We start from the raw sequence: 24,582 nt of genomic DNA, 5'->3' as shown, positions 1-24,582 counted from the left end.
TTTGGTACGGTACCTTGAACTTTCGGAAGGCTTCGACTCAGCCTTGCCCCACTACAGCATCAACGTAAGATCTACGAAATACGAAGGACGGCGCAGGTGATATTCTCCGTGTCTAAGACCCGATCATAACTCAAGAGTGTCCTCAGGCGCGTATCGACATGCCGGCAATCAGATCCCACGCTTCACGGCAAAAGAAGCCCCCCGAGGGCTTCGAAGATATCCGCGATGACCTCGAAGTCTTCAACATCAAGATGAAGGATGCGCAAAACACGCCGACCAACAACGTCCCGAAGCACCAAGCGCAGTGGCCCATCTTCCAGATTTCACATCAAAGGAGCCGCTACGTCTACGAGCTGTATTACGACAAGGAGGCCATTAGCAAGCAGCTATACGAGTGGCTGCTCAAGAACGGCTATGCGGACGCAATGCTCATTGCGAAATGGAAGAAGCAGGGCTACGAGAAGGTAAGTCTACGCCTCTTCGTAAAGTTCAATATATATCGATATACTGACTTGTTTTGCTATAGTTATGTTGCCTGCGATGCGTCCAGACGAAGGAAACAAACTTCAGCTCAACATGTATCTGCCGTGTGCCCAAGGCCCAGATGAAGGACGAGACGCAGGATGTACAGTGCGTAAGCTGTGGCTGCAGGGGCTGTGCCTCGAGTGATTGATACACGGAAATATATATCGGAGGGTTTGATCCTGACCTAGGCGTTGGTGGTTTTGCTTGGTGTTCTCTGGTAGTTTCTGATTCGGATTCAGGGCAATCACAATACTTCACACCCGATGAAAAAGCGCGGGTCTGTTCAGCAAGTACAGTGCATTACATCGAGAGCACCATTTGCAACGGCTTTAATTCTTGGCTTGGCCATGATGTGGTGAGAACTCAGAATCCATCCTGCTCCTTATAGGGCTGACAACGCACCCATGGAGCCAAGCGGACTAGCAGCGGCATCTGGCTCCCTTTTCATAATCTCGTAAACATTGTAACCTCGTATGCCCATCCCTCTTATCATCGCCTGGAGAATCCTCCCCTGCCTTTGCCGCGACCAAATCGAATACTTGTCGGCACGAACTGCAAAGATGACATAGCCCCAGCTAAGTCGTCCATCTCAGTGTCCACAGGCTCCTTAGCTGTCGCGGCTTCCTCAGACGTTTTCGCCAAAGGCTTTACTTCCTCGGGATCTGTTTCGTTTGATGCATCCGTTTGCCGAAGGCTTTGTCTTCTGGACACAGCCTTTGACTCCCCATGCTGGCTCGCAGAAGATTTCCGACGAGGATGTCCGCCCTCGAGCAAAAGCGAGTTCCTGCCATCGATGCCTTCTCGGGTCACTGCAAAGAAGTAGTTTTTGGGGTACATGTGCTTGTCAATAAGATGCATGCGTCGCTTCTGGGGTGTTGCACATTTCCGGTCACACCCTTCAACGAAGCACGAATACTATGAGGTAGTTAGTATTTGGCAACAATGACCAACTTTGGGAAGCATGTGTTATCGCAACAATATCTAACCCCGTGATGGCACCAACTTACTGTGTGCTCCCCTCTCAACCTCAACACTGCTGCAAATGCATCGTGGCTTTCCTCAATGTGAACACTGAGCAAGTGCTCTGAGGGAAAGTTTCGCCTACACTCAGAACATCGATTTGTGTGGGTTTTGTTGTAATGGGCCTCATAATCTACGTATGTAGTAAAAAATAGGGGCTCCCTGTGAGGGGGCAGCGAGCACCTCATAGCAATAGAACGACTGGTGTCTACAGCCGACTCGTCCAACTCGGTGATCTTGGCTGCGGGAAGTTCAGTCTGTCGAGGTTCTGCACCATCCAGCTCATCGCTGTTGGTTGTTGGATACCCGCTTGATTCGTCTTCTTCAGGCCCGCGTGAGCGCTTCATCTTGTGTTAAGTATCAGAGTTGCGGAGTGGGGCAATTACATGAGTTGACGCTTGTGCTTCGTAGACAGTACCGAAGGTATACTTGCTGAACTGCCCATCTGTCTTCAAGTGTTGAGGGGGCTAGGGATCGAGTCGAGATATGATTTTTAGGTTCTTCTGGGAGATGAGCAAGCAGGCCAATAGATGAAGTGTTGACAGGTCCAAAGGCTTCTGGCAATAGCTCGAATCAACTTCAAGATCTTTAGAAACTATTGCAGTTAATCATTATTGCAGCTAATCTTTGAATGCTGCCCAAGATCGCCAGCCCAAGTTAACTTGTTAAAAGACCCGCTCGGTTCATCAGGCAGTCAAGGACAAGAAATTCCCCAAAGGGCCTGTGCTTCAGTGATCTGATGCATGGAACAGGGCAGACAAAACAACGATTGGAACGTTAAGGTCCCTCAAATACAGGGGTGACACTGCTGAACGCGTGGTCGGAATCAGGTCTAGCGGGGAAACTAGCATTTGCCGGACGATCCCAAGTGCGCTCCAACGTCAGTCAATGCTTTGTCAATGTCGTCTATGAGCATGGCGTCTACCGCCGACTCCTCTTTCGCACAAACATCGTGACTCTTGTCGACTACTCGAGTATTGTGATCGCATCGCATCATATTTCTTAGGCACATTATCAGCAGTGGCTTATCCAGACATCCAAAAACTTTGCAGGCTTCAATTCTCCGCAAATGTTTCCGTTACCTTCTGTCGCGAAATTCACTGCAGACCGGACCCCCTCGCGGCACGCTGTCCCTGCCCTCTCGAGCCGCCTCTCAAGCTATGGAGTTCCATCCCATCGCAACATTCAATTCGATTTTCTGCGAGAATAGTTTGTGATTGTGAGCTTTCCCAGCAAGTCCTCACGCTACTTGCGCCCCGAGGCCAACAATAATTCCAACCATAATCCACCACCACTATCGCCTTTGAACCCTTCAACTCTGTTGTCGACACCTTCTTCGCGCCGTCTCGCCTCGCTGCCCACCATGGAGCAGAATACCCGCGAGGTCGCCAGAGGATACTGGGAGTACGTGGTTTGCAACAGAAATACATACACATGCTCGAGGCCGGCTGTGGATCCAATCCAAAGCCGCAACCGGAGCTGAAGTTAGGCTAATATTGAGGCCATAACTAGAAGCTGACTTATTTCTAGGGAGGTCCGTCGAGTTCGCCAGGAAGTCCTTCATAAGATTGATGACATCAGAAAGGGCCGTGGTGGTACCAACTTCACTTCTCAATTTGAGAATGTCGAGAGCGTCATGAAAGAGTATGCATCCCTGCGACAGCCGAACATCTTGTTCACTTTCTTCTCACGCCGTTCTCACGCTGACATTAATACAGACTTCGCCTTGCCTGCATGCGACTCATATTCCATGACTTCGACTATGCTGCTGGGAAGGACGTCGAGTCTGTATTGTGGCAGGCTCACACGCACTTGAACGGCGAATATCGTCGGATATTGAGTCGTCTTGGATCGCAAGCCCAGGCGGTCCAGAAGCGCAAAGTTGACAAGCTTTACCGAGACTTCCTGAAGACGTCGCAGTCTTTTTATCGGGGCTACATCCAGCGGCTGTCCAGTCTCTTCTGTATTCCAGAGCTTCGTCAAGCCGCTCATGCTATGGAACTGGCGTCTGCTGATACCACTGGTCAAGATGTCGCCCCACCTTCACCGCTTCGCATAGCCATTCTTAGTGCTTGCTACATGACACTAGTTCGCCTGGGTGACTTGGCCAGATATCGTTGCCAGGCTGCGGATAAGCCTTCGAAGAACAACTTCAATATTGCCTTGACCTACTATAGTCTAGCCAACACGCTAGATCCCGATGATGGATCATCTCATCACCAGATGGGCGTTCTGTACCAGCTTCAGCAACACCCACTGGAAATCATCTACTATTTCCACCGATCCATTTCCATTGCCAAGCCGTATAAACTCGGCCCCAGCAACCTTGAAAGCGGCTTCAAACGTCTAGAGAATCCGTCTAATACCAAACGCGGAGCGGCTAAGGACCCCTCCGAGACCATGACAGCCTGGTTCTTGAGTCTGCATGCTCATTACTACCTGGGAGAGCCGTTCGCTGCCCAGGCTGAGCTTGAAGAAGAGGTTCTACACCGTCTGGACATGTCTGTGAAAGTGGAAGGCAATGGAGAAGTGCTGCTGAAGATGCTTCTAATAAATATCGCTGCGTATGACATTGCGTCCGATAAAGTCAAAGGTGAGAATGCGTAAACGGGGCTCGCACATATAGACGTACTAATGAAACTCCCAGCGAACTGGACGCTGACTGGCTCTCAATCCTGTCAGTTCATGTTAAGCTTCAATATGCGCACAGCTTTGATTTTACTTCGCCTTCTGAAGTCGGCTCTGCAGGAGAATGCTACCTTGACCACTACTCATGATAGCGGAAACGATTCACAAGGGAACGTTGAGAGTACCACCAGTTTCCTTGTGCCGCTAAGTAAGCTTCTGCCACTTTGCCGCATCTACATTGCGTGGATATACGTTTGTAGAGCGGACTTTGTTGCTTATCAGGAGTATCTGGAACCTCATATCAGAGAGCTGTACAGACTCCTTGGAGACGTATTAACCCGACTTTTTCCCTACGTCGACTTGAACCAGAGAGTTGTTGAGTCCAAGTATCTCCTACCCGAAGATTCAGAGGCGGTCGGCCTAAAGATTCTCTCTGATAGGAAGCTGCCCCTTTTCCTAAAGGTAGAAGTATCTCCCGACATAAACCCACCTAAACGACGCAAATCTTTGAAGCCTCGCAAGGAGGTCCTCGGCATCGAGTGCAAAGCAGAGACAGAAACCGTCTGGCGCATCCGAGACATTGTTTGCTGTGGCATTTACCTAGCTGGGAGTGGGAAGTTCCCGCTCGCGATGGGCAAGGATGCCAGCGGTGTTGAGACATGGCGGTACACCGAGGAAAACAGCAACCATGATTATCTTGATGAAGCATCTATGACGCAAACCTTTGCCAAACTCAAGCTCGGTGTCTTAAAGACTAGCCTGACTGGTGAGGATACGCCCAATATCGCTCTTGAGAACGTCAATATTGAGGCGACGAAACGCGGTTATCTCGTGCAATCGGCACCACTTCACATGGCGTCTGTAGACAATGGTCAACCAATGGAGGCTGCCCCCACAGAACCACTTCTTGAGTCAGACTTGAGCAGAGACAGCGAGATGGTCAAAATGGTGGACAATCTTCTGGACACTGATGATGATGAGGTCAATGATCATCTGGGGAGAACTGGTGTCACCGTATCTGACGACATGGCTGATATGATCATCCACCACTCCAATCAGGCCGAGGCTAATACAAGCTACGACATAGACTCATCCACTGCCGACGATATCTTTGGTCGTCTTGCATTAAGCCAAAATGGACAGACGGCTGCAGCAGCTGACAGAACCGGTCCCAATTCACCCTGGGACTACTTCTATACGCCTAGAACCAGGAGGCGTGGAACTGGAGACAATCACAGTGGGATTAATTATGATATTCCCAGGACCGCCGAAGCCCAACTTGACGCTGCGGTCACGCCCACTGCGCAAACTACTTTTGGCCAGCGTTCTGCATTCACTGACGGCCAATTCACGGCACAAACTTCCAGCCGCTTCCATACCTCCCCACTCAGCCAAGAGAGAACAGCGCATGCTGCGCAAAAAGCATTCATACCCAGCCCAGATATTCATACAAGCACTGGCAGTCCTGATTATGCCACAAACCAACGCAACACCGCTCTTGATAATCTGCATTCCATGTTGACTGCGCAGTACGGCTCAGGCTTGGTTGCAAATAACCCTCGCTCACCTGGCCTTCCCTTGTACAGCAGTGATGCCATGCGCTCTGCTCAGGGGCACAATCCTGGTATGTCTGGCTCTACTTTTTCCGCAGGGACTCGAGAATCCTCGGATATCAGTTTGCTTGGAAACAACCGAAATAAGGCAGCTCAGCGTATGATGGATCAACAAGCCAACCATCGCAGACTCTATGGAAACAATCAGGTTTCCGGGGGATCCATTGGAGGTTCCAACTCGGCAGGTGGATTTCGCGGTCCCGCGAGCCCTACAGGCGCGGCTTACGGTCATCAACAAGCAGCGGCCTTACTTAACCGCTTTTCTCCATCTTCCCCTGGCCCCGCACCTGGCAGTTTCCAAGAGCAGATTCCATCAGGCTGTAGTGGTCCCAGCACTGGGTCCTCCCTCGTATTTTCGCACCCAAGCAGTCTCTGGGGTGGTACGCCAGATTTGCCTCCTGCCCCAAAAGGATTCGTCGGCTGCAATGGCAATTTCTTCAACGCCAGTACTGCATTCGGTCGCAGCGGCGAAGTCAACAACAGAAATGACCCGACGCACTTCCGCAATGCGGTCAAGGATATGTTCGACACGGACACAGCCAGCTCCTACGACAAGCAGATCTTAGAGGCTGCACTGGCCGGCAACGGCAACCAGCCTCGCCAAAAGTAGCAAGGCTCCAAGACATGCCCACTCTAGGATGTTGCATATAAGCCAGGTCCTGGTTGCCACGTTGCACTTGTATATCCTTGATATTAAATGGGCCTTTGCTCATCTCGAGGTATTTGATATTTGCGAAGCGACCGACTTGATGGCCCTGAGGGAACCATGTTGTCTGAGGCACAGATTCCCATCGAGAGAAAAGAAAGAAATGGCTCAGTCATGCATGTCGTTACACATTACTTGGGGTCATTGTATCCGAATCTAGCCAAAGTTTCTTGTATTATCCTTCGACTAGCGTCATGGGCCCAGTCTCATGACTAGTACTGAAGTCTGCCTCAGTGAGGTGAGCAGGAAGTTTTCAGCACATAGCATCCTACGCTCCCGCCCTCCTCGGCCTCGGTACGAGCTCAGTGCATTATATATGCTGGGATTGTTTCCCACGTTCCGTTAGCTGTAGCCTCGGTCTGTCAAGGGCATCTTCAATGCATCTAGGGGTCTTCTCGGCAGGCCCTCGGAGCGCCATGCTGCCATCTAGCCAGTCATTCTCGGACTTCACTTGGTGTTCGTCTGCAAGCGTCCGGTTTAGTCATCAGCCTTATCCAAAGGGTAGCTGTTAGCAAGAACATCTGCCTCAAGGTCAATTCAGTTGTGAAAGGGCGCCTCATTAGGAGGATGTGGACGACAGACTGTTGCATCATGTCCACGAATTGCTTTGCATACGCGAGCCTTCTCTTCTTCACCAGCCATACTCGGCTGTGAGCTATCCCCGTTCAGCAATCTCATGACCAACACGGTGCTCTTTCTTTTGTGTCCATAGCATCGCCACACGCTCAACCAAAAGCCTATCTGTGTTTCAGTCATCATGAACCTCTTCAATCATTTGTATGTTGCAGGAGCTTAGCTAGAAAACTTATTTGAATGATGCTTCCGTCCTTTCACTCAATACTCTTACTTGTATCGTGACTAAAGATGCTTTGGCATGGCCAAGTCAGTAATCACTGCTGGGTTTTATATACATCATGCGTGATCACACTGCGCATGATGATCTTCGGAATATGACGGTTTGAACGGCATTAGTATCTGAAACAGTTGTCCTGATCGCAACCTTTGCTATGTTAGCGCAGCAGATTTACTTCCTAGAGTACTCGATTACTAGAGACTGTCCAGTTGCCGATTATGATTTTACACGCACGCAGGTTGGAAAGTAGTAGATGATGCAACGACCCGAACATAAGCTGTTCTCATGGTTTAAGGGCCAGGCAGCCATATCCAGATGGATTCAAGACTAGCTGGCAACCTTTAGGCAAAATGGACGGACTGGCTTGCGACATATCCGCCTGTCAAGGGAAAACAAGCAGGATAGTCTGGCAGTATTGAACTGCTTGGGTCATATCTATAGATTATTTGTCTGCTATCTGCTTATTTGCGTGGTTCACATGAAGGGACAAATGCTCCCAACACAAATGAACCCCCTTGATTCCTTGGTTGTTGAAACACCGTTTTCCCCGAGACCGCCTGAAACGCCTTCCTTTGCCGCAAAGTTGAGGAACGCCAAAGTTTCTGTGATGTTAATGCAAGAAGGGCCTAGTTTGAAGCAGTATAGGTCTGCTTAGGGAACGGGTAGCTGTGGGATCTTGTCAGTTGATGCTACTTTGGACGGGCTGCCAGAGGTGGTGGTGGTCTTAAGGGGGAACTTACGACGGACCCAATTCCTGGATACTCAACCGCGCCAGCCACTGTCCCATATCCACCGACTCCTCCAAGCTCTTGCCCTGGACCAGGCCAGCGACGAAACCACCAGCAAAGGCATCGCCGGCACCATTCGTGTCGTTGATCTGGTCTTTGCTAATGGCATGGACCGGGAACTGCTTGACATCATCCTGTCCCTGGACAGCGACGATAGTGGGCTCGGTGCCCTGAGTGATTACTGCAGTACGGGGCCGCTGGCTGTTCTTCTTGGGTAGGTTGGCTAGGTGCTTAGCAATGGCGGTAATGTCGGTCTCGGAGGCCAAACCGTGAGACTTGGCGTAGGCGCCGGCCTCAGTTTCGTTGCAGATGACGACGTCCCAGAAGGGCGAGGATGCGTCTAAGGGGTCCTTGAAGAACTCGGCGATGAAGGGAGCCGACACGTTGACGACGAAGGTCTTGTTGTTGGCAGCGGCTTCTTCGCCGAGGGCCATAATGGCGGGTGGGCAGACTGAAACGGCCGTGTTAACGTCGTATATTATCTGTACATGCATGGAGAGTCTCACCAGTGAAGTGGTAACCACCGACATAGTAGTACTGAGCACTCTTGACCAAAGCCCAGATGTCGTCGCGCTTCAAGTGCTCGAGATCATAGTGGTTGGCGGCACCAAGATCAGTGCACAAGCTCCTATTGTGGCCGGTGATGATGACACCGCACTTTCCTGTGGGCACCTTGGGGTCGACGCGATATTCAACGCGCAGACCGGCCTGCTTGACGGCATCCTGGAGTATGGCTGCGTACTTGTCGTCGCCGACACCACCGAGGTATACGACCGAGTTGGCGGGCAGGATGTATTGGGCGCCGCGGGCAGTGTTCTGAGCGGCCCCTCCGGCGATGAGCTTGGCATCGTAATTGTTGAGCAAATCTTCGTACAGGCCCATGTGCGTCTCCTCAGCCAGGATGGCGTCGTTGTCCTTTAGTCCATACTTGTCGAGGAGCGCCTTGTCACCAACAGCTTGGATATCTATAGTTTCGTGATTAGCTGTCTGTTGAACGGATTATGCATTCGTATCTCATCAGCTCTCGGACCAGAACGAGCGGCTCCTCCTGCCCTCAGGTCCAACAAGGTCGCATCATCACCGCTACGTTCCAGGCCAATTGATTCATCCAAGACGCACAGCAGAGCACACTCACCAAGCAGAGGGTTCTCCAAGCAGAGGAGAGAATATTCATTGGAAGAAGCCATGGTGAATAAAGATTTGGGCAGTCGGGAGGCAGTTGTTGAGTAGTTGAAGTAGCGGGGAGCTGAGAATTTGAAAAGAGATGATGCGGATGGTGGGGTTAACGTTGGCGGGGTTGTAAGGATTCGACTCGTGAACGAGCGACAAAACCCAAATGGACGGATAGCCCTCAGTGCTACATCGCAAAGCTGCGTAAGATTAGACATTGTAAGCTGTCATGGCAAGCTTTAGGCACCACGAGTATTTCATGCACTACATGTGCTCGAGTTACAAAAACGAGGATCGAGTATTTATATGGCTGTCGCAATACCTCCAAAATCACCTACGTCACCTCGTATGATACCTTACGGCAAGTGCTCGTGAATTGAGGAAATGCAACCCAATCCATTCAATCGCTGGTCCTTCATTGAACTTCTACCGCACCCCAGTCTCCGTTACAATCAAAGACTGCTTGGGTCACGAGACTGGTCGCCCCGTAGTTAGTTACCGGACATACTCTGGCATTCCACACGCTGAAATTAATTTCACGTAATTGACCGCAGTAGACCAGAACTCGTCAAAGAAATGCTTCGTAATGCCGGGTACTTCCATTGAGCCGTTTTCCTCATATCTAGCTCAACCAGTACCTACAGAGATGCAAAGCGCAATGAAGTAAACTCCGACCCTATTGTGTGATGAACCACCAAATGCCCTGGAGAACCTCTCTAGTCCTTCGTCTTTTGTGTACCACGTAGCAGACCCGTTCTTCTGGCGGCAATGAGACCGGCTTTTTGTCCAGACACGGCGTATCTCGAGATGGTAGAAGCTTTACCAATATGTTGATGGTTACCCTGTTCTGTGCGTCAGTATTGCTTGCAAACAAATGATGCCGATTCTACTTACACCACCGTGAGGATGGTCGACGGGGTTCATGGCAACACCACGAGTCTTGGGCCAGCTGTTGCGCTTGACAGCGAACTTGTGCTTGGCGCGCGACGCCTTCAGGAGAGGCTTGTCCGTTCGGCCACCACCAGCGACAATGCCGATCATGCCACGAGCGCTACTGCTGACGACCTTCTTGGCGCCGGACGGGAGCTTGATGCGGGTCTTGCCCTCGTCGGGGTTGTGGCCGACAATAGTGATGTAGTTGCCGGAAGTGCGGCCCAGGACACCACGGTCACCAACCTTCTCCTCCACGTTGGAAACGACAGTACCCTCGGGCATGGAACCAAGGGGAAGGACGTTGCCGACGGTCAGGGCGGCGTTCTTGCCGGCGTAGATGAACTGTCCCGTGTACATGCCCTCGTTGGCGATGAAGGTCTCCGTCACATGCTTGAACTTGTAGGGGCTGCGGAACTGGACCTGGGCGAGAGGTGCACCACGACCGGGGTCGTGGATGATGTCCTTAATCACACCACGTACGTATCCATGGCGCTCTGCGAAGTCGAGGGAGCGGAACTTGGCGGGAGCCTTTCGCAGGCGGGTGTTGGCGGCTGTGGAGAAATCAAGTCAGTATACAAAATCTTTGCCATGTGCCTGTTTTTTTCATCATGATTTGCTGTTGTTCGTTTCGGTAGGGACATATCGAAGCCGTCGCGAGAGATGATGCGTGGATTCGGTGGGCGGCGCCAGTGAGAGCTGATGAGAACTTACTAAAAATGCTACCGGCACCCTTTCTCTGGTTACGAATCTGTTGATGGGCCTTAGCAATGTCCAATGGTTTTTGGATTTCAGTAGATGCGACAACTTACCACGCGACCCATCGTATCGGCCTAGTGAGCGTAATTCGTGATGATGCTGGAGGGAGGTGAGGTGGTTCTGGGTTTGAATGTTTTAGGAGAGGCTCGAAAATATCACACCCCAATCCGACAATTTTCCCAGCCGGTGTTGCCCGTTCTGTGGGCTGCAGCTTCGACACTAGCGATTTGACCCTAAATTGTGGCAGCCTGAAGATTGAGGCAAGAACCGAACAAAGCGAGTGTGGCTGGAGCTGCCACAGTGCCACAGTACAGTCAGCTCGGCCCACTTAACTCCAAGTCTGTTTGCTCGGTAGTCGGGTCTTCTGGCCTCAGCAAAAACGCGACCAGGACCCCCTGTTTACAATAACGGGTTGGATTATCCCCAAAGGACCAAGACCGGACTTCAACCCACTGGCCTCGACAAACGGCTGCAAACATCTTATACTCCAATCTTGAGCCACTGATTGTCCCTCTTGTCTCTTGCATCTAGGACTGAACCCATTTGACACACTATACCCATTCACCACAGACTTACCCTAAATAGTATCTACGAGCTGTTCCTTCAATACAACGCCACCAGGTCCTATTTGCGCGCAGAATAGCTTCCACTGGACATAGCATTTTCAGACGGGACAGGGGACAAGATGGTGAAGCAACACGCCACCGATTTCGAGAAAATCATCAATGCCGGTATGGAAGCTGAGTCCAGTCAGGCCCTATTCACCGTCAAACCAGCCAACTAATATTGCCCGCAAGGCCGCGAGCGCAAGAAGAACGAAGAGCTGGCGGCTAGGATCTTTAGTAGAGACAAACGCCGCCAAAGTGCCCCCATCAAAGCTGGCAACGGCCCGTCGCTCGCAAGTCGCGTGGGTGTGAACAAGGTATATACATACACCAGACCCATGGATCCGTCCGCCTCAACTCACACTCTCTCCAGCGAGTCTCCTCTGTTGCCCGCGTCCCAGCCGGCAACGTCAATGGCGAATGGACTCACGATCTACACAACAGTCGTTCGACGCCCGACTTGCGCGCGCAACCGAAACTGACCTCTCTCGCGGCCCGTATTCATGCTCCAGGCACTAAGCCCCCAACCGCCGCCAACCGCAACGCGAACACCAAGCGCGTCGCAAAATTCGCCAATGCCTTCAACTCCCCGGCGGCCGCATCACAACTCAATGTCCATTCTGCACCGCCGGCAAATGGGCTTACGATTCGTGGGCTTGCAGGGCCTTTCGTGGTTATGGCCCAGAACTTTGCCCCAGGCACAACAGCAGCTGACATCGAGAGTGCGATGACTCCTGTGGGTGGGCTGGCACGTTCATGTCGGTTGGTTAAGACCCACCCTCTCGTTATTGCCGAGATCGTGTTCGAGAATAAGGAGGGGGCTGATCGGGTTATTGAGACGTTCAACAACCAGACTGTGAGTTTGGCAAATACTATAACTATATCCAACGTTAAGACTAACCCGAGACAAAGGCCGATGGACGACTCCTCCATGTATACCTCAAGCCAGGCGGTGGTTATACACCGATGCCTCCCACGGGCCCGCGCGCACAACGTTCGACTGAGTCGCGAGTTGGCAGTAATAGTGTTGTTGTGGATGGCTCAATGGGGTTTGACGAACCTATGGAGACGGCGGACGCGGGGTATGGCGAGTCGACCAACGGCGGTCTCTATAGTGACAGATTAGTACCGACGGGTCCTGCGAATGGTGGCAGCGGTAATAGACGAGGAAGAGGTTTCCATCGCGGACGGTAGAGGCTGCGTGCTAAAAATGGTTGTGGTTGACAGAGCGAGCGAGTGGCGTTCTTGGACAGTCGGGTCATTGCGGGTAGCATCTTTCCACAGGAAAGATCAGGTTCAACAACTTTTTCAACAGGCGACGCATAAGGGATCACGGGATGCAGCCGTCTTTCCAGGAGACGAGCTTGGCTTATGAGTAGGCGCCGATTGACTTGATTGTCGATTCCATTCTCTCGGCCCAATGACTTGTAATACTAGGCCTAGCCCTCCACACGTTGGGGCATCGGGTAGACATGATCAGCATCGTGAGCATATATCTAGATACCACATCTTAAGTGCGCAAGGAAATGCGAGCTGTGGTAGATGCGAAATTTAGTCAACCAATACCTAGAACTGAACTGTCCCGTTGACAGTCACGACGTCGTCGGCTTACCTCGAACCACGACTGTATGGTATAGGGGTTGACGGACATCAAATTTGTCGAAACCTCGACAGGATATCATGCCATCTCACCACAAAGGAGCAATTTGCCATCAAATCTTCTCCCCATAAGGTCCCCAAACCGAAACCCATCCTTCATCCTTGCCTCCCCCGGCCCCCACCCCCGTCTACAACCGCCTCTTCGACCCAAGAAATCCTCAAAGAAGTCGCCAACGAGCCAATGGATACTTCCCGCGTCTTAGCCCATCCCCTTCTTCGCCGCCCTTGGTGGTTTCGGCGATTTTGCTCGCCGAGGCGTCCAGGCCATGCACATCGTACCCAGCACATCGTGGCCTCTCTCGCAGCCGGGGACCAGCACCGTCTGCTGCTTCTTTCTTCCCATTGTATCTTCACTCGGATATCCAGAAGGCTCCGATCTTTGCGCAAGGAGATCAGACAACGCCACGCTCGGCCCACCACGGTCCCATGGTGTCCGCTTCTGCTCCCAACACGTCGACCATTGCGACATGTATTCGTCGGGTGCTCGGTCGGTCCTTGAAGTGGGCAGGTAGTAGAGTTACGTCGAGGGTGAGGATTGAGTACTAAATTTTTCGATCGTCGTCAACGTCTTGATCAGGTTGAAATATAGTAAAGTGAGGCCGACTTCCAACGGTCTGACTTCTCTTCGTCTACCAGGGTTTCTAGTTTCACGGCCAAATAACGACCAGGACAATGTTGCTTTCAAGAAGTGATAATTCCGTCCAGTAATGCAGGTTGTTAGTTGTTCTGTATGCCCGATGCCGATGATGTCTGTCAAGCTATCTATCGCCAACGAAGGCCAATCCTTCCCCGGGTTAAGTCACTTTCACCGGAGCAACGTTGAGTTCGAACAAAGCATTACAAAACGGGCTGGGGCCTCGAGACTCTGAATCATGCTCAAATAGTCCTTTTTCACCCTGCCCGATGCGCCGTAGCATTTCAACCCTGCGTATAGCCCAGCTCTGCAACGTGCCGACCCCTATACCGCAGGGCTTGCACTGAGACACTAAATGCAGAACACCCATCGGCGTCGCATTTGGTATCCCCCTGCCGCCCTGAAGACACCAAGTAGTCTGCCACCGAGCTCGCACTATAGAAAATGGTACGTGTAGAAAAAAATCCGAGGCTAAGTGACTTCATCTGCGTCTAGCCTCGTCAATGCAAATATCTCGTATCATGGGCATTGATTCCTCAAGTCTCGTGCCCTGAACCTTTCCCTATTCACACACCAAGTCCTTAATCTCCCGCCGCGGCCGTTATATGTGCAGCCTGATACCTAATGTCGCGTCTCCAACGTCGTCCGTTCGAAGCAAAGAGAATAAAAAAGAAAAAAAGAAAACAAAGCCAATCTAGCTTCCATTTGCCCCCCCTCCCCTGTCTCTTCTGGGTATCTTACACGGTCTAGCCTACTACGTGACGCTTGCTTCCACTGATCGGGTGTGTGCGGAGCTTACGATGGGGGAACTCCCGCAGAATACCATCGCGACGTCTCAGAGTGAGCAGTTGAGTCGTAATTGCACTTCCGATTCTCGAATGGGAACGGCGCCATCAATTGCGCGACGACAAAGTCCAGCTGACTTCTTGAACGCCCGAGGAATTTGACTTCGATTGGGATAATCCTCATTGCGTATAGTCACCTCCTCAGTGCCACGGACTCTGCCCGCCCATGAATCCTTCTTCTAATGTCCGCTCCTCCAAATTACGAATGAAATCGCGGTTGTTGCCCCTAGCAGAGCCACGCTGGGATCGGCTGTCCCTCCTGCCAGCTACCCTACTACCTGCTCCAGGATCATTCATGCCCATACCATCGGCTGGGGGTGGGTAGTAAGCTGGGCTTGGTTGAAGTCGGATGGGCTGGCTCGGGTCCAGATGGCTGGCAACTCGCTGAATTGTTGCCGGAATGCCGTTCTGTTGTTGGTCCATCGTCGAAGCCCGTTGGCGGCCGGCTCGCACTGTCGCTTGTTGGTAAAGGTTCTGTTGCGGAGCACCAGCATAGTTTGCAGGCGGCATCTGTGCTGGTGCTTGGTTCATCGGCATCTGCCCATAGGGCTGTTGCTGTGGTGCGCCATATGGAGGTGGTGCCCCAGCATGGCCACCGCCGGGGGAGTACATATTGTTGTTCGGATACATTGGCGGCTGTCCGTGAGGAGATTGTGGGTAGCCTGGGCCTTGCTGCATCCCATACGCAGCTCCTTGGGCCGCCGCTTGTGCTTGTGCCTGCGCTGCTTGCGCCCTTTGCTTACTAAGTTCGGCGGCTTGCTGCTGTTGTTGGGTTCCCGGGGCGGGCGATCGGTTAAGCGAGCTGGCTTTCAGGTTCATGGGCGGTACAAAAGGACCGTTGAATTTCTGCTGGGTAATGAATGGATGAAGTTTAGCCTGTTGCGGAGACCATCGCTCCAAAGGGCTAACCGTCAGGAGTCCCCGGACAAAGTCGATGAAGGCGATTCGATTGTTCATCTCTGCATAGAAACAGTTAGCGTTTACCGCACGAATTGGGTAGTCAGGTTTCGTCAGCCACTAACCTCTATCGATCTCGCTTTGCTTCATGTTCTTTCGGGGCATGGGATACGATTTGATGATCTCGGGCAGTGTGTTGGCCTGGAAATACTTCTTGCTAGGTTGTTCCTTCGTTCCGCGCTCTCGCGAGTACTGCTCCATGCTCTTGAGATGATACGTTTTACGACCGAACTCGTCCTGGCGCTTCTCGAAGAAGTCGCCGGCCTGCTTGCCCACTTCGATCATCCAGTTCGGCGGATTGCCTAGCATCTCGACGATGCGGGACACTTGGTTGTACTCGGAAGAACCAGGGAACAGCGGCAATCCAAGGAAGAGCTCGACTACGATACAGCCCAGCGACCACATATCGATTGCCGATGAGTACGGAAGGCCAAGCAGCACCTCGGGGGACCTGTAGAACCTGGACTGGATATAGGTGTAGACAGTCTGGCGCTCGTCGCAAGCCGAGCCAAAATCGATAATCTTGATGATCGGGCTCTCGAGGTTCTTCAGCAGAATGTTCTCGGGTTTCAAATCGCAGTGGATAAGCCGCGCTTTGTTCAACAAGGCAAGGCCATTAAGCAGCTGTTGGGCGAAGACTCTGACCAAAGTCGTGCTGAGACCGCGGAACTGGTTCTGCTTGATGAGCTCGTAGAGGTTGACGCTCAACAGTTCAAAAACTAAACAGAGATGCTGCCGGTGGATGAAGGTGTCTTTGAGGCGGAGAAGGTGATGGTCATCGTTTTTGTCCAGCTTGGTGTTCAACAAATCCAGGACCGACACTTCCATCATACTCTGATTGAAGTACGCTGTCCTATTCTTGATCACCTTGACGGCCACGACCTCTTGAGTTTTCAGGTTCTGGCACTTCACAACCTGTCCAAAGGTACCCTGACCGAGCACATCCAGAATCAAATAACGATTCCTGTACACACGGGGTTAGTTCGTATCATGCAAAAAGGATCGACCAGCAGGCGGTGGCGTACTTGTGACCAGCTTCTTCCGACCCCAAAATGTCGTTTACATATAGAATATAATCACTGTCTTCGTTATCATATCCATCGTTCTTGACGCCCTTGCTAGGCTTGGTCAAAACTCGGCGAGGATTCCGCGAGGATTCGTATTTGAAGCTTGGATTGCAGATGCGGTATGTCGCAGGGAGGTGAACCGTAAGAGCTTGCAAGGGCTACCAGTTCCGTTAGAAGTTGTCGAGGTGAATGGGGGGCAATCGACTTACACTTATAAATCCTCCCTCGGGGTTCGCGCGTCGGAATGGCGGCTGAGCGTTGACCTTGGGTCGCAGATCTGGCATAGCTCTAATCTTCTTGAACTCCGGCACCGATCGTTGCTCGTGCACCATGGCCTGCTGCAGAGGTCGTCGTGGAGACTTGGAGTCATTAGCGAAGGCGCCATCCAGTGGCGTAACAGCTGAGGAAGGGTAGCTGTCTTGACCACCTGCGTATGGGGTAATGGGAGGAAGTTGCGAGGTCTGCCTGCTATAGTAAGGGCTCGAGGGATAGTCGTTTCGCGTAGGGGACTGGCGCTGGCTTGCGTGGGGTGACGTAAATTGACTCTGTTGCGCGGGCTTTTGTTGGTACGGCGAAGTTGGCGACAACACCTCCATGGGCGAATACCGCTGGGCGGCGGCCGAGGGCTCTTGAGGCGAGTGTAAACCCATGCCGGGTGGGCGACCACTAGAAAGGTGAGATTGATGGTGTGGCCGCATCGGGTACTTCATTGCCCCGTACGCATCGTGAGCGTCCTGCATCGGGACGTCGCCGTTGCCATCACGTAGCTGCGGCGTGGCCAACGGAGAAGTCGCGCTGTTCTGTGCGCCATACTGATCGTACCTCATGCCCGCGGGTGGTTGCTGGCCCGTCATGGGGGTGTTGCCGTTGTACCTTCGCTGCGAACCGCCGGGGGTATCTGAGTAACCCTGCCATTGATCCATGGTCGCGACCGACGATGGATAACGAGGAGGGGGGAGTGGGGGTGGACCGGTAATCGTCTAGGTGTGATATCGTAATGTGCGATCTAACAAGGCGGGTTCTAGCAGGGCGAAGGTTTGGCAGGATGACTGAGAGACGGGATGTCGTTGGCGCTTCCTGTCAGACGCGTGTTGGGCGGAGTGAGGTTGCTCTCGCTCGCTGAGCCCTGGCGTGCGCTGGGCTCGAACCTGCAGCGCCGGAGCTTTGGTTTGGCGGGCTGGGCAGCAAGAAACAAAATAGAACCCGCCAAAGACGAAGAAAGAATTGACGACCTAAACGGTCCAGAAATTGAGGGGCGATATATTGGTAGAACTAGGGATTCATGGTGGGATGATGCATGTGGATTAAGGGTAATGCTGCCCCCCTTCGATGGCGCTTCGAAAAGTAGTGAATCTGTCTGGCTGTCTGGAGAGCAACGGCGGCAGGTGAGAGGGGGTCGTACGTCAGGGTCGCCGTAACATACAAGAAGAAAACGACGAGCGGAAGGAAGGGCGGTTGGTGGGTACGTTTGTTGGCAGATGGGCTCGCCTAGTTCGAGGGAGGGGGGAGAAAACTCTCAATGGGACTTGCCTACTCACTAGACAAGAAGACGAAGGTCAAGTTGGCCAAGAGTGTTCATGGGGGAGATTGTGATTTGAGAGAGCAAAAGTGTAAAAGGTTAAACCCGCTGGGCTAGCTGGACAATCCTTTGTAAAGTGACCACTGCAGACTAGAAACTGGTGCAGCTCCAGACTGGTTTCTTCTGCCACAGGAGCAAAGTCAAACCACAGCGCGCGGAGCAGCCAAGAATCGCGCCTTGTTTAGTCGGATTGATTTGCTTGGCTTCTTGGTTTCTAGCAACTGGAAATGATGATCTATCAGTGCCTGATTTTCCAAGTCGCATGCATGCGTCATGTACATTTTCATCATCCAGGCTGGAGCACATCACCCAAGCACGCAAACTCGAGAGCACTTCAGACTCAACATTTTACGGCATGTTTGGTGACAGGCAACCCTAATTTGAAGCTGCGATCTCCCTCCAAGCTGCCCGAAGCTTTGTTCGGGTCCGACGAGGAATGACTGGCACTTGGGCCCAATGTTGTCTTTCAAACACTATTTCGCAACAAGGCCGTATAATAGTATTCCATGCAAGGCAATCCGTGGCAGATGGTGACGAAGGGCCCTGCTGCTTACAGTTGCACGCGCTTGTTGCTGCTGCTTGGCATGTCATCTCCACGAATGCGGAGATCACACCCAACTCCAAAATGCTGGAATTGGGCCGGCTTCCGTACGAAGTACCATCTTGTGTTTCACCCGGCCAACTGTACCCGCATGTTTTCCTTGAATTGCATTGTCAGATTGACGTATTCCTGACCCACGCATTGAAGATGTACGGAGGTCCCTTATCAAAGTCCTGGATAAGTAAAAGTAGGTTGTGGCTTTGACAACGTCCACAGGTATGTTGGAATATGCCGAATCTCAGTCACTAGAACACCTCGAGGGCACTATCGCACCTATTGCAGGAGGAAGAACTCAAACTCAAATCGTGCTTGCAGCATCTACTTCGAATACCTCTTATGCAGTATGCTATTTATATAAACACTGGTCATGCTCCTTCCCTCTTATTTGAATTGATCTCAAAACCATTCCGTATCTTGCTACTTCGTACGTCGTACCCAACAGCATGGACTTTCTCCCCGATACTCAGAGTTTCGCGTGTCTATTCAGCTGTCCCCTTATTGTTCGAAAGATCGCTGATCCTTCTAAACAAAGCAGCTGTCAAAATCCCAATGACCCAAAAGCACATCAACGTATGCATTGCAATGGCAACCATGTCAGTCTGCGCACTCCTCCCACTGGCAGCCTTTTGTGATGGTGCCTCGCAGCAGCACCGCAGTCGTTGGGCATAACTGGAGCCAAAATCATACCCAATCACGAAAAGAGACGACCGGCCCAACAAGGCCAAAGTCGGCCAGACCCCGTCCCAAGTCGTAGAAATAGCTCAAGCACAAGGATCTTACTAGGACGATCGTCTTGATAGAGATTGGAAATTCGGACTAGTGGACAAAGGTTTGATATTTTCGCAACGAACACTTCCAACGCCCTATCGTAGAGATAGGCTTCTCATATAATTCATTATTGCTGGATGTATTGATGATTCCAGGCCAAGCTTCGTCCAGACTCCGAAATAACCTAGTAAAGTACATGAACAAACATGTCAGACCATTGCAAAATATGGAAAAGAACATCTTGGTGTGCCTTTGTAAACATCTTCATTTTTGTTCATGGGCACATCTCTTCCAAGAGAATGCGACATTTGCAGCCTACTCAGGGGACTACGTACATCCAAATAGTCAAAATGGATGCTATCCAATACCATTGCCTCTCCCGCCATGGGCCTCGCATGTCCTCCCCTCCCCCCCCCAGCAGAAGTTCTCTTCCCAGACCAAACAGATGCGTGCTCCTCCAGCCTCAGAGGTCTAACCAAGTGAGAACCGATTTTCAAAGATGAAAAAAAAACCACAGAGAATGAAGAGAGTAAACGCACTCATAAGTCTCGTCAAGCTTGGCGTAACATCGTTTCAACTGTATCCACAAATGCTTTAGAGGTATCAGAGAAGAAGATTAAAAAATCAGGCTTTTTAGGGAAACATAGTAAGCAATCAACGAGTCGCTCACAATTTTGAGCGTAAGACAAGCCCACCATCACAGCCAGGGTGACAAGGCACAGGATAGAAGAGGAATACGACGAAAGAAGCAATGCAGAGCTGCCAGAAAAAAAGGGTTCCCCTAGCCATCTCTTCATGCCGAGCAGGATTATAGAAGTGCCCTGCCGCGTCCATGCGCAATTCATATGAACGGTGAAGAGGATATCATCAGGTGCGTGTTCCCAGGTTTTCCTCCCTGAAATCCCAGTCGTAAAATTCGGATACATCAAAAACAGAAAGTCATGCGCCAAATCAAACCCTATCTAACCTTGATATCCACCGTATCCATTGTTGAAGCTCTGGTTGGGGGGAGGCGCGTTCCATTGTTGGTTGGGTGGCTGTTGGCCACGACCAAAGCCGCCCGCACTGGGCGGACCGCCATACCCCATAGGCTGGGCGCCGTAGCCAGCAGGAGACTGCGAAGGAGGACCACCATAGCCCGGTTGCTGGGCACCGTATTGACCTGAATCTGTCAGCAGGATGGATGGTTATGTAGACTAAGAACACGGACCACCATATTGAGGGAAGTAGGTCGACGGAGTACCCGGGTAACCTCCAGGAGCTTGGGCACTCTGAGGGCTGTAAGCCTGCTGAGCAGGGTCGAACGCCGAGTTCTGGCTGGGTGTCTTGTCTTTGCCCCACTAGTACGTTGTCAGCACTTCGGTCAGGGGGTTTATATGAAGGGATCGACCTACGCTGCACTTCAGAGGTCTGCCGTTGACGTTGTACCCATTGAGCTGGCATATGGCCATTGCGGCATTCTCATGGCTGTCCATCTTGATGAACGCAAAGCCCCGATCTGCCTGAAATCGTGATTCCGTCACAAAACCGAAGTTAGAGAAGAGTGGGACGAGATCGTTCTGGGTCGTGTACGGGGTCAAGTTGCCGACATAGCAAGTCGTCTGCCATTGCGGAGTCTGATTAACAATCATGTCGTAGCTCTGAACCCCATGGGTAGGGAAATGATGATGGCCGTATGGCGTCGTGGGGGTCATGCCCATGGCAGACATGGCCTGCTGCTGGGCAATGGACGGCTGCCCCTTCTGGTTGGCCCAGTTGCAACGAATAGCACGAGAACCAAGCCATTCGCCATCCATGGAGCTCAGGGCTTTCTCGGCGTCAGCGCGGTCTCGGAAGGCAACAAAACCGTAGCCGCGCGACCGGCCTGTCTTCATGTCCCACATGACGCGAGCTTCGGATATGGTACCGAAGGCGGAGAAGGCTTGCAACAGTACCTCATCGTTAACCTCATTAGATAAATCGCCAACAAAGATGTGGAAGTGGCTAGATGTGTCCTCCTTGTTCGTAGTGTTGGACTGATAGGCCCAGTTCACGCGGATTTCCTGCAGGCTTGTGAGTTTTGTTCGCATCAGAAGGACCTTTAGACGGAGATGACATACGGATTGGTGGACACGACGGCCATTCAAGGTCTGCATAGCCCGCTCAGCAGCACCGGGGTCATCGTACTCAACGAAGCCATAATTGTAGCCCTTGGCCTCCAATGGGTCAGCATGCATACTCAAGATATGTTCCTATTATCGTCGTCACTCACATTCTTGTCAGGGATGATTTTGACGTTCTGCACATGGCCCGTTGTCTCGAAGATCTGGCGCAAGACGTCTTCTGTCACTCTAGGATCAAGACCGCCAACGTACAGGGCTCGTTTGTTTGGCTCTGGCGCGGCCCGGCGAGCGAAGGGACCTCCGCTACTGGGCGACATGATTCCGCTCTTGCTGTCCACTCCAGACATGGGCGACGTGATGGCGGTCGGGATGGGGTTCGTGTTCTGGGGGATGTGCAGAGGCGGCGGGGGCATGTGCGCGGGGTTGCCCTGGCCATTCTGGCCATTCTCGAAGCCAGGAGCGCCAGCATTGGGCTGAGGAGGAGGAGGTAGTTGAGCTGCGCTCGAGGGGGGTCCATTGTCAGCCATTGCGATTATCGTGTTGTTGACAAGATCAGAATGGGATCCCCGAGGAAATTTGTGCACAGAAACCAATCGATCGTTGATGGACCAAAAGATAGCTTATTATCGACCGTCGAATGAAAAGCAGCCGTGTCTTCGCTTATTCCTTATTCCGAAATGAAATAATGGTCGCAGCTTCTGCGCGCCTGCCGTGTGGGCTGGAGAAGGAATCAAGTCGACAAGATGGAATCTTGCACCCTGTTGAAGATAGTTGACTTCAAGCCGGCTGTCCACGATCGTTTTTGGTGCAACTGTCTACGTGCAGAGCAAGAGGAAGATACGCGATGATGAGGATGACGACGACAAGAGATGCAAGCCAACAGAGAAAGAGCCTCAAGCGCGACGCGATGCGAAAGGATGAGAGATGACGCCGAGGCTATGTGACTTGAATTTTGTAGGAGACGAGACGAGACGAGACGAGACGTGACGTGACGGAGGAGAGGAGCAGTCGTGGCTGGAGCGTCTAGGTACTCTGCTCTTGTTGGAGTACTTCGCACTAGAGCCCAGTTGACGACCGCTGACAAAAAAGAAGCGAAGCAGAGAGGAAAACGACGATGAAGACGACGCAAGGACAGACAACAGAGAGGAAGAAAAGGAAACTGCCTTGTAAGGAGGAGTCCCCCGATTATCGACAACACTGCACCGGCGACGAGGCTTGTTTTCTCTACCGATTCCGAAGATGGAGGGGAGAGGAAAATGGAAGCAAACGGTGGTCCCAAGCGGCGCACTTTTGGCATTGGGTTTTTACGGTCGGTTGTCCCACTTTCTCCGGCCACCGTCTGTGCAGTGCAGATGGGGTCAGAGCTCAAGAAGAGTCCTTCAGGGCGGACCCCAGCAAACAAATCCTGGGCGACCCTTTGGGATTGGCGCTCTTTGGTGTGATTTGAGTTGATGCAGTCGACTTCAGAGCGAGCACGCCGCCCAAATCCGAAACCCTTGGATCAATAAATGGGCTGCTTTGGCTGCCTCTAGTCCTGCATTGCTTGCGAGCGTGATGCATACAGCCATTGACAGGTGGCCCTGGGATTCTGCCCGTCATCTACTGGCCCAGCGATTTGGCCTAAAAGGTTCCAAGAACTTCTCTCATGGCCACGCCGGCCCAGTAGTTCAGTTCATGCAAGTCGCCAATTGGACCGTGCTGCGGTGTTCTTCTGCAATGTACACGGCAGGAAGTGGGGCTAATCGTCTGTCTGCTTCTGCATCCCCTCATAAGCAACGGGATGACTTACGTTTATGCAACTTACCACATCGGGCATTGAACCCAGCATCGTCTTCAGGTCGATATGAGAGCCAGGTTTCAGCTTGAAGATTCGGGCTTCCGAGTGACAATGTCTAGATATCAGAAGAGCCATTTCTCTAACCGCATTGACCACCTTTTTGCATGCACCCCCATTTTGCAGGGTCTAACTGAATCAACCTAAATACTTCGTCCATATTATTTATATACAGAACATACTTAATTTAAGTGTCCGAAGACTTAGATATATTCTTTCGAGCCCTCTTTTTAGGAGGGACCCTTCCTTCGAGAAAAGTATCAATTTCTAACTGCTTATCGGGTAAAATAGGCCGTATTCGCTTATTTCGCTTGTCCTGGGCTGTTCGGATCGCTGATAAGTTAACGAATACTTTATTCGGGTCTGGCTCGACGGGCTGGCGTATATCTGGAGCGTATTTATCGAGTCCTTTATATAGTTGCTCGTTTTCGATACGTAATTTGGCATTCTCGGCGGCCTGGAGTGTAAGGGCCTTGCCCGCCTTGCCTACTAGGGTACGAATCTTACGAGATACCCCGCCCTCGGCTTTCTCTATCGACTGTAGTTGGCTAGATAGTTGCTGCACTTTCTGAGGAGTAAAAGCAACTAAAGATGGTGATATATGAGGCGGAGGATCTGGTGTATGAGGCTCCGGAGGATCACAAGATACGTCGACTAGTCCTTCGGAGCCTAGGGGCCATATACCAGTCTTCCGCCAGCCAGATTTAATATTTTCCGTAGTAAAGGCTCTCTCCGAGGCACGTAGATATTGCTTCTAGCATACGTTGCTTGTAAATTGGGGCTGTAGCCTTGTAGGAAGCGTAAGCCCTGAGCTCTTGGCGGTAGTAGGTCTTCAAAGGTGAGAACGGCCCAACATCGCACGGCTGGAGATCGTCACTGTAGTGTGAGGGTAAATACAGCACGGCGACTCTATTCGAGTAGGCTTTCCACATAAATTCG

General features: G+C 51.8%; 9 protein-coding genes across 9 annotated transcripts; 3 read left to right on the top strand and 6 right to left on the bottom strand.

The window, feature by feature from the left end:
* The first annotated feature begins 30 nt into the window (after positions 1-30).
* Positions 31-841, top strand: BCR38DRAFT_95572 (cell cycle control protein cwf14). Its single transcript, XM_040865799.1, has 2 exons — positions 31-464; positions 527-841. The coding sequence occupies exons 1-2, from the start codon at positions 159-161 to the stop codon at positions 671-673; spliced, it is 453 nt and encodes a 150-aa protein (XP_040719879.1). The 5' UTR covers positions 31-158; the 3' UTR covers positions 674-841.
* A 173-nt stretch (positions 842-1,014) lies between these two features.
* Positions 1,015-1,892, bottom strand: BCR38DRAFT_454827 (uncharacterized protein; the record flags this gene model as incomplete). Its single annotated transcript, XM_040861738.1, has 2 exons — positions 1,015-1,440; positions 1,533-1,892. 2 exons carry the CDS (start codon positions 1,890-1,892, stop codon positions 1,015-1,017), a joined length of 786 nt encoding a protein of 261 aa, XP_040719878.1.
* A 1,016-nt stretch (positions 1,893-2,908) lies between these two features.
* BCR38DRAFT_481086 (uncharacterized protein) lies at positions 2,909-6,396 on the top strand (the record flags this gene model as incomplete). The annotated part of the gene is made up of 4 exons (XM_040863343.1): positions 2,909-2,949; positions 3,076-3,189; positions 3,264-4,138; positions 4,193-6,396. 4 exons carry the CDS (start codon positions 2,909-2,911, stop codon positions 6,394-6,396), a joined length of 3,234 nt encoding a protein of 1,077 aa, XP_040719877.1.
* Positions 6,397-7,504: 1,108 nt separating this feature from the next.
* Positions 7,505-9,563, bottom strand: BCR38DRAFT_420450 (pfkB family carbohydrate kinase). Its single transcript, XM_040859384.1, has 4 exons — positions 9,269-9,563; positions 8,640-9,098; positions 8,086-8,584; positions 7,505-8,011 (listed from the first exon to the last, which is right to left on the bottom strand). The coding sequence occupies exons 1-4, from the start codon at positions 9,519-9,521 to the stop codon at positions 7,972-7,974; spliced, it is 1,251 nt and encodes a 416-aa protein (XP_040719876.1). The 5' UTR covers positions 9,522-9,563; the 3' UTR covers positions 7,505-7,971.
* Positions 9,564-11,189, bottom strand: BCR38DRAFT_420446 (translation protein SH3-like domain-containing protein). The gene is made up of 4 exons (XM_040859383.1): positions 11,046-11,189; positions 10,948-10,984; positions 10,198-10,787; positions 9,564-10,145 (listed from the first exon to the last, which is right to left on the bottom strand). The coding sequence occupies exons 1-4, from the start codon at positions 11,055-11,057 to the stop codon at positions 10,020-10,022; spliced, it is 765 nt and encodes a 254-aa protein (XP_040719875.1). The 5' UTR covers positions 11,058-11,189; the 3' UTR covers positions 9,564-10,019.
* A 488-nt stretch (positions 11,190-11,677) lies between these two features.
* On the top strand, positions 11,678-12,791 carry BCR38DRAFT_454853 (uncharacterized protein; the record flags this gene model as incomplete). The annotated part of the gene is made up of 4 exons (XM_040861739.1): positions 11,678-11,723; positions 11,790-11,914; positions 11,971-12,453; positions 12,510-12,791. 4 exons carry the CDS (start codon positions 11,678-11,680, stop codon positions 12,789-12,791), a joined length of 936 nt encoding a protein of 311 aa, XP_040719874.1.
* A 745-nt stretch (positions 12,792-13,536) lies between these two features.
* On the bottom strand, positions 13,537-13,719 carry BCR38DRAFT_324275 (uncharacterized protein; the record flags this gene model as incomplete). Its single annotated transcript, XM_040854802.1, has 1 exon — positions 13,537-13,719. A coding segment is annotated over one exon (183 nt), but the record flags the coding sequence as incomplete, so codon positions are not given.
* Positions 13,720-14,876: 1,157 nt separating this feature from the next.
* On the bottom strand, positions 14,877-17,682 carry BCR38DRAFT_481082 (kinase-like domain-containing protein; the record flags this gene model as incomplete). The annotated part of the gene is made up of 4 exons (XM_040863342.1): positions 14,877-15,694; positions 15,758-16,656; positions 16,718-16,917; positions 16,969-17,682. 4 exons carry the CDS (start codon positions 17,680-17,682, stop codon positions 14,877-14,879), a joined length of 2,631 nt encoding a protein of 876 aa, XP_040719872.1.
* A 2,987-nt stretch (positions 17,683-20,669) lies between these two features.
* Positions 20,670-22,336, bottom strand: BCR38DRAFT_332089 (uncharacterized protein; the record flags this gene model as incomplete). Its single annotated transcript, XM_040855117.1, has 5 exons — positions 20,670-20,875; positions 20,912-21,047; positions 21,102-21,749; positions 21,807-21,902; positions 21,959-22,336. 5 exons carry the CDS (start codon positions 22,334-22,336, stop codon positions 20,670-20,672), a joined length of 1,464 nt encoding a protein of 487 aa, XP_040719871.1.
* Positions 22,337-24,582: the final 2,246 nt, after the last annotated feature.

This window comes from Pseudomassariella vexata (genome assembly GCF_002105095.1).
Source record: "Pseudomassariella vexata strain CBS 129021 chromosome Unknown BCR38scaffold_2, whole genome shotgun sequence".
NCBI classification, from domain to species: domain Eukaryota; kingdom Fungi; phylum Ascomycota; class Sordariomycetes; order Amphisphaeriales; family Pseudomassariaceae; genus Pseudomassariella; species Pseudomassariella vexata.
This window is presented reverse-complemented; position numbering and strand designations above follow the sequence as displayed.

Bases quoted from the DNA above. Each gene is read 5' to 3' on its own strand.
- BCR38DRAFT_95572 (XM_040865799.1), top strand. From the start codon at position 159: ATGCCGGCAATCAGATCCCACGCTTCACGGCAAAAGAAGCCCCCCGAG. The intron at 465-526 runs GTAAGTCTACGC...GTTTTGCTATAG, and splicing joins AGAAGCAGGGCTACGAGAAG to TTATGTTGCCTGCGATGCGT.
- BCR38DRAFT_420450 (XM_040859384.1), bottom strand. From the start codon at position 9,521: ATGTCTAATCTTACGCAGCTTTGCGATGTAGCACTGAGGGCTATCCGT. The intron at 9,099-9,268 runs GTGAGTGTGCTC...ACGAAACTATAG, and splicing joins CTTGGAGAACCCTCTGCTTG to ATATCCAAGCTGTTGGTGAC. The intron at 8,012-8,085 runs GTAAGTTCCCCC...AAGATCCCACAG, and splicing joins ATCCAGGAATTGGGTCCGTC to CTACCCGTTCCCTAAGCAGA.
- BCR38DRAFT_420446 (XM_040859383.1), bottom strand. The intron at 10,788-10,947 runs GTAAGTTCTCAT...ATTTCTCCACAG, and splicing joins GGGTGCCGGTAGCATTTTTA to CCGCCAACACCCGCCTGCGA. The intron at 10,146-10,197 runs GTAAGTAGAATC...CGCACAGAACAG, and splicing joins TCGACCATCCTCACGGTGGT to GGTAACCATCAACATATTGG.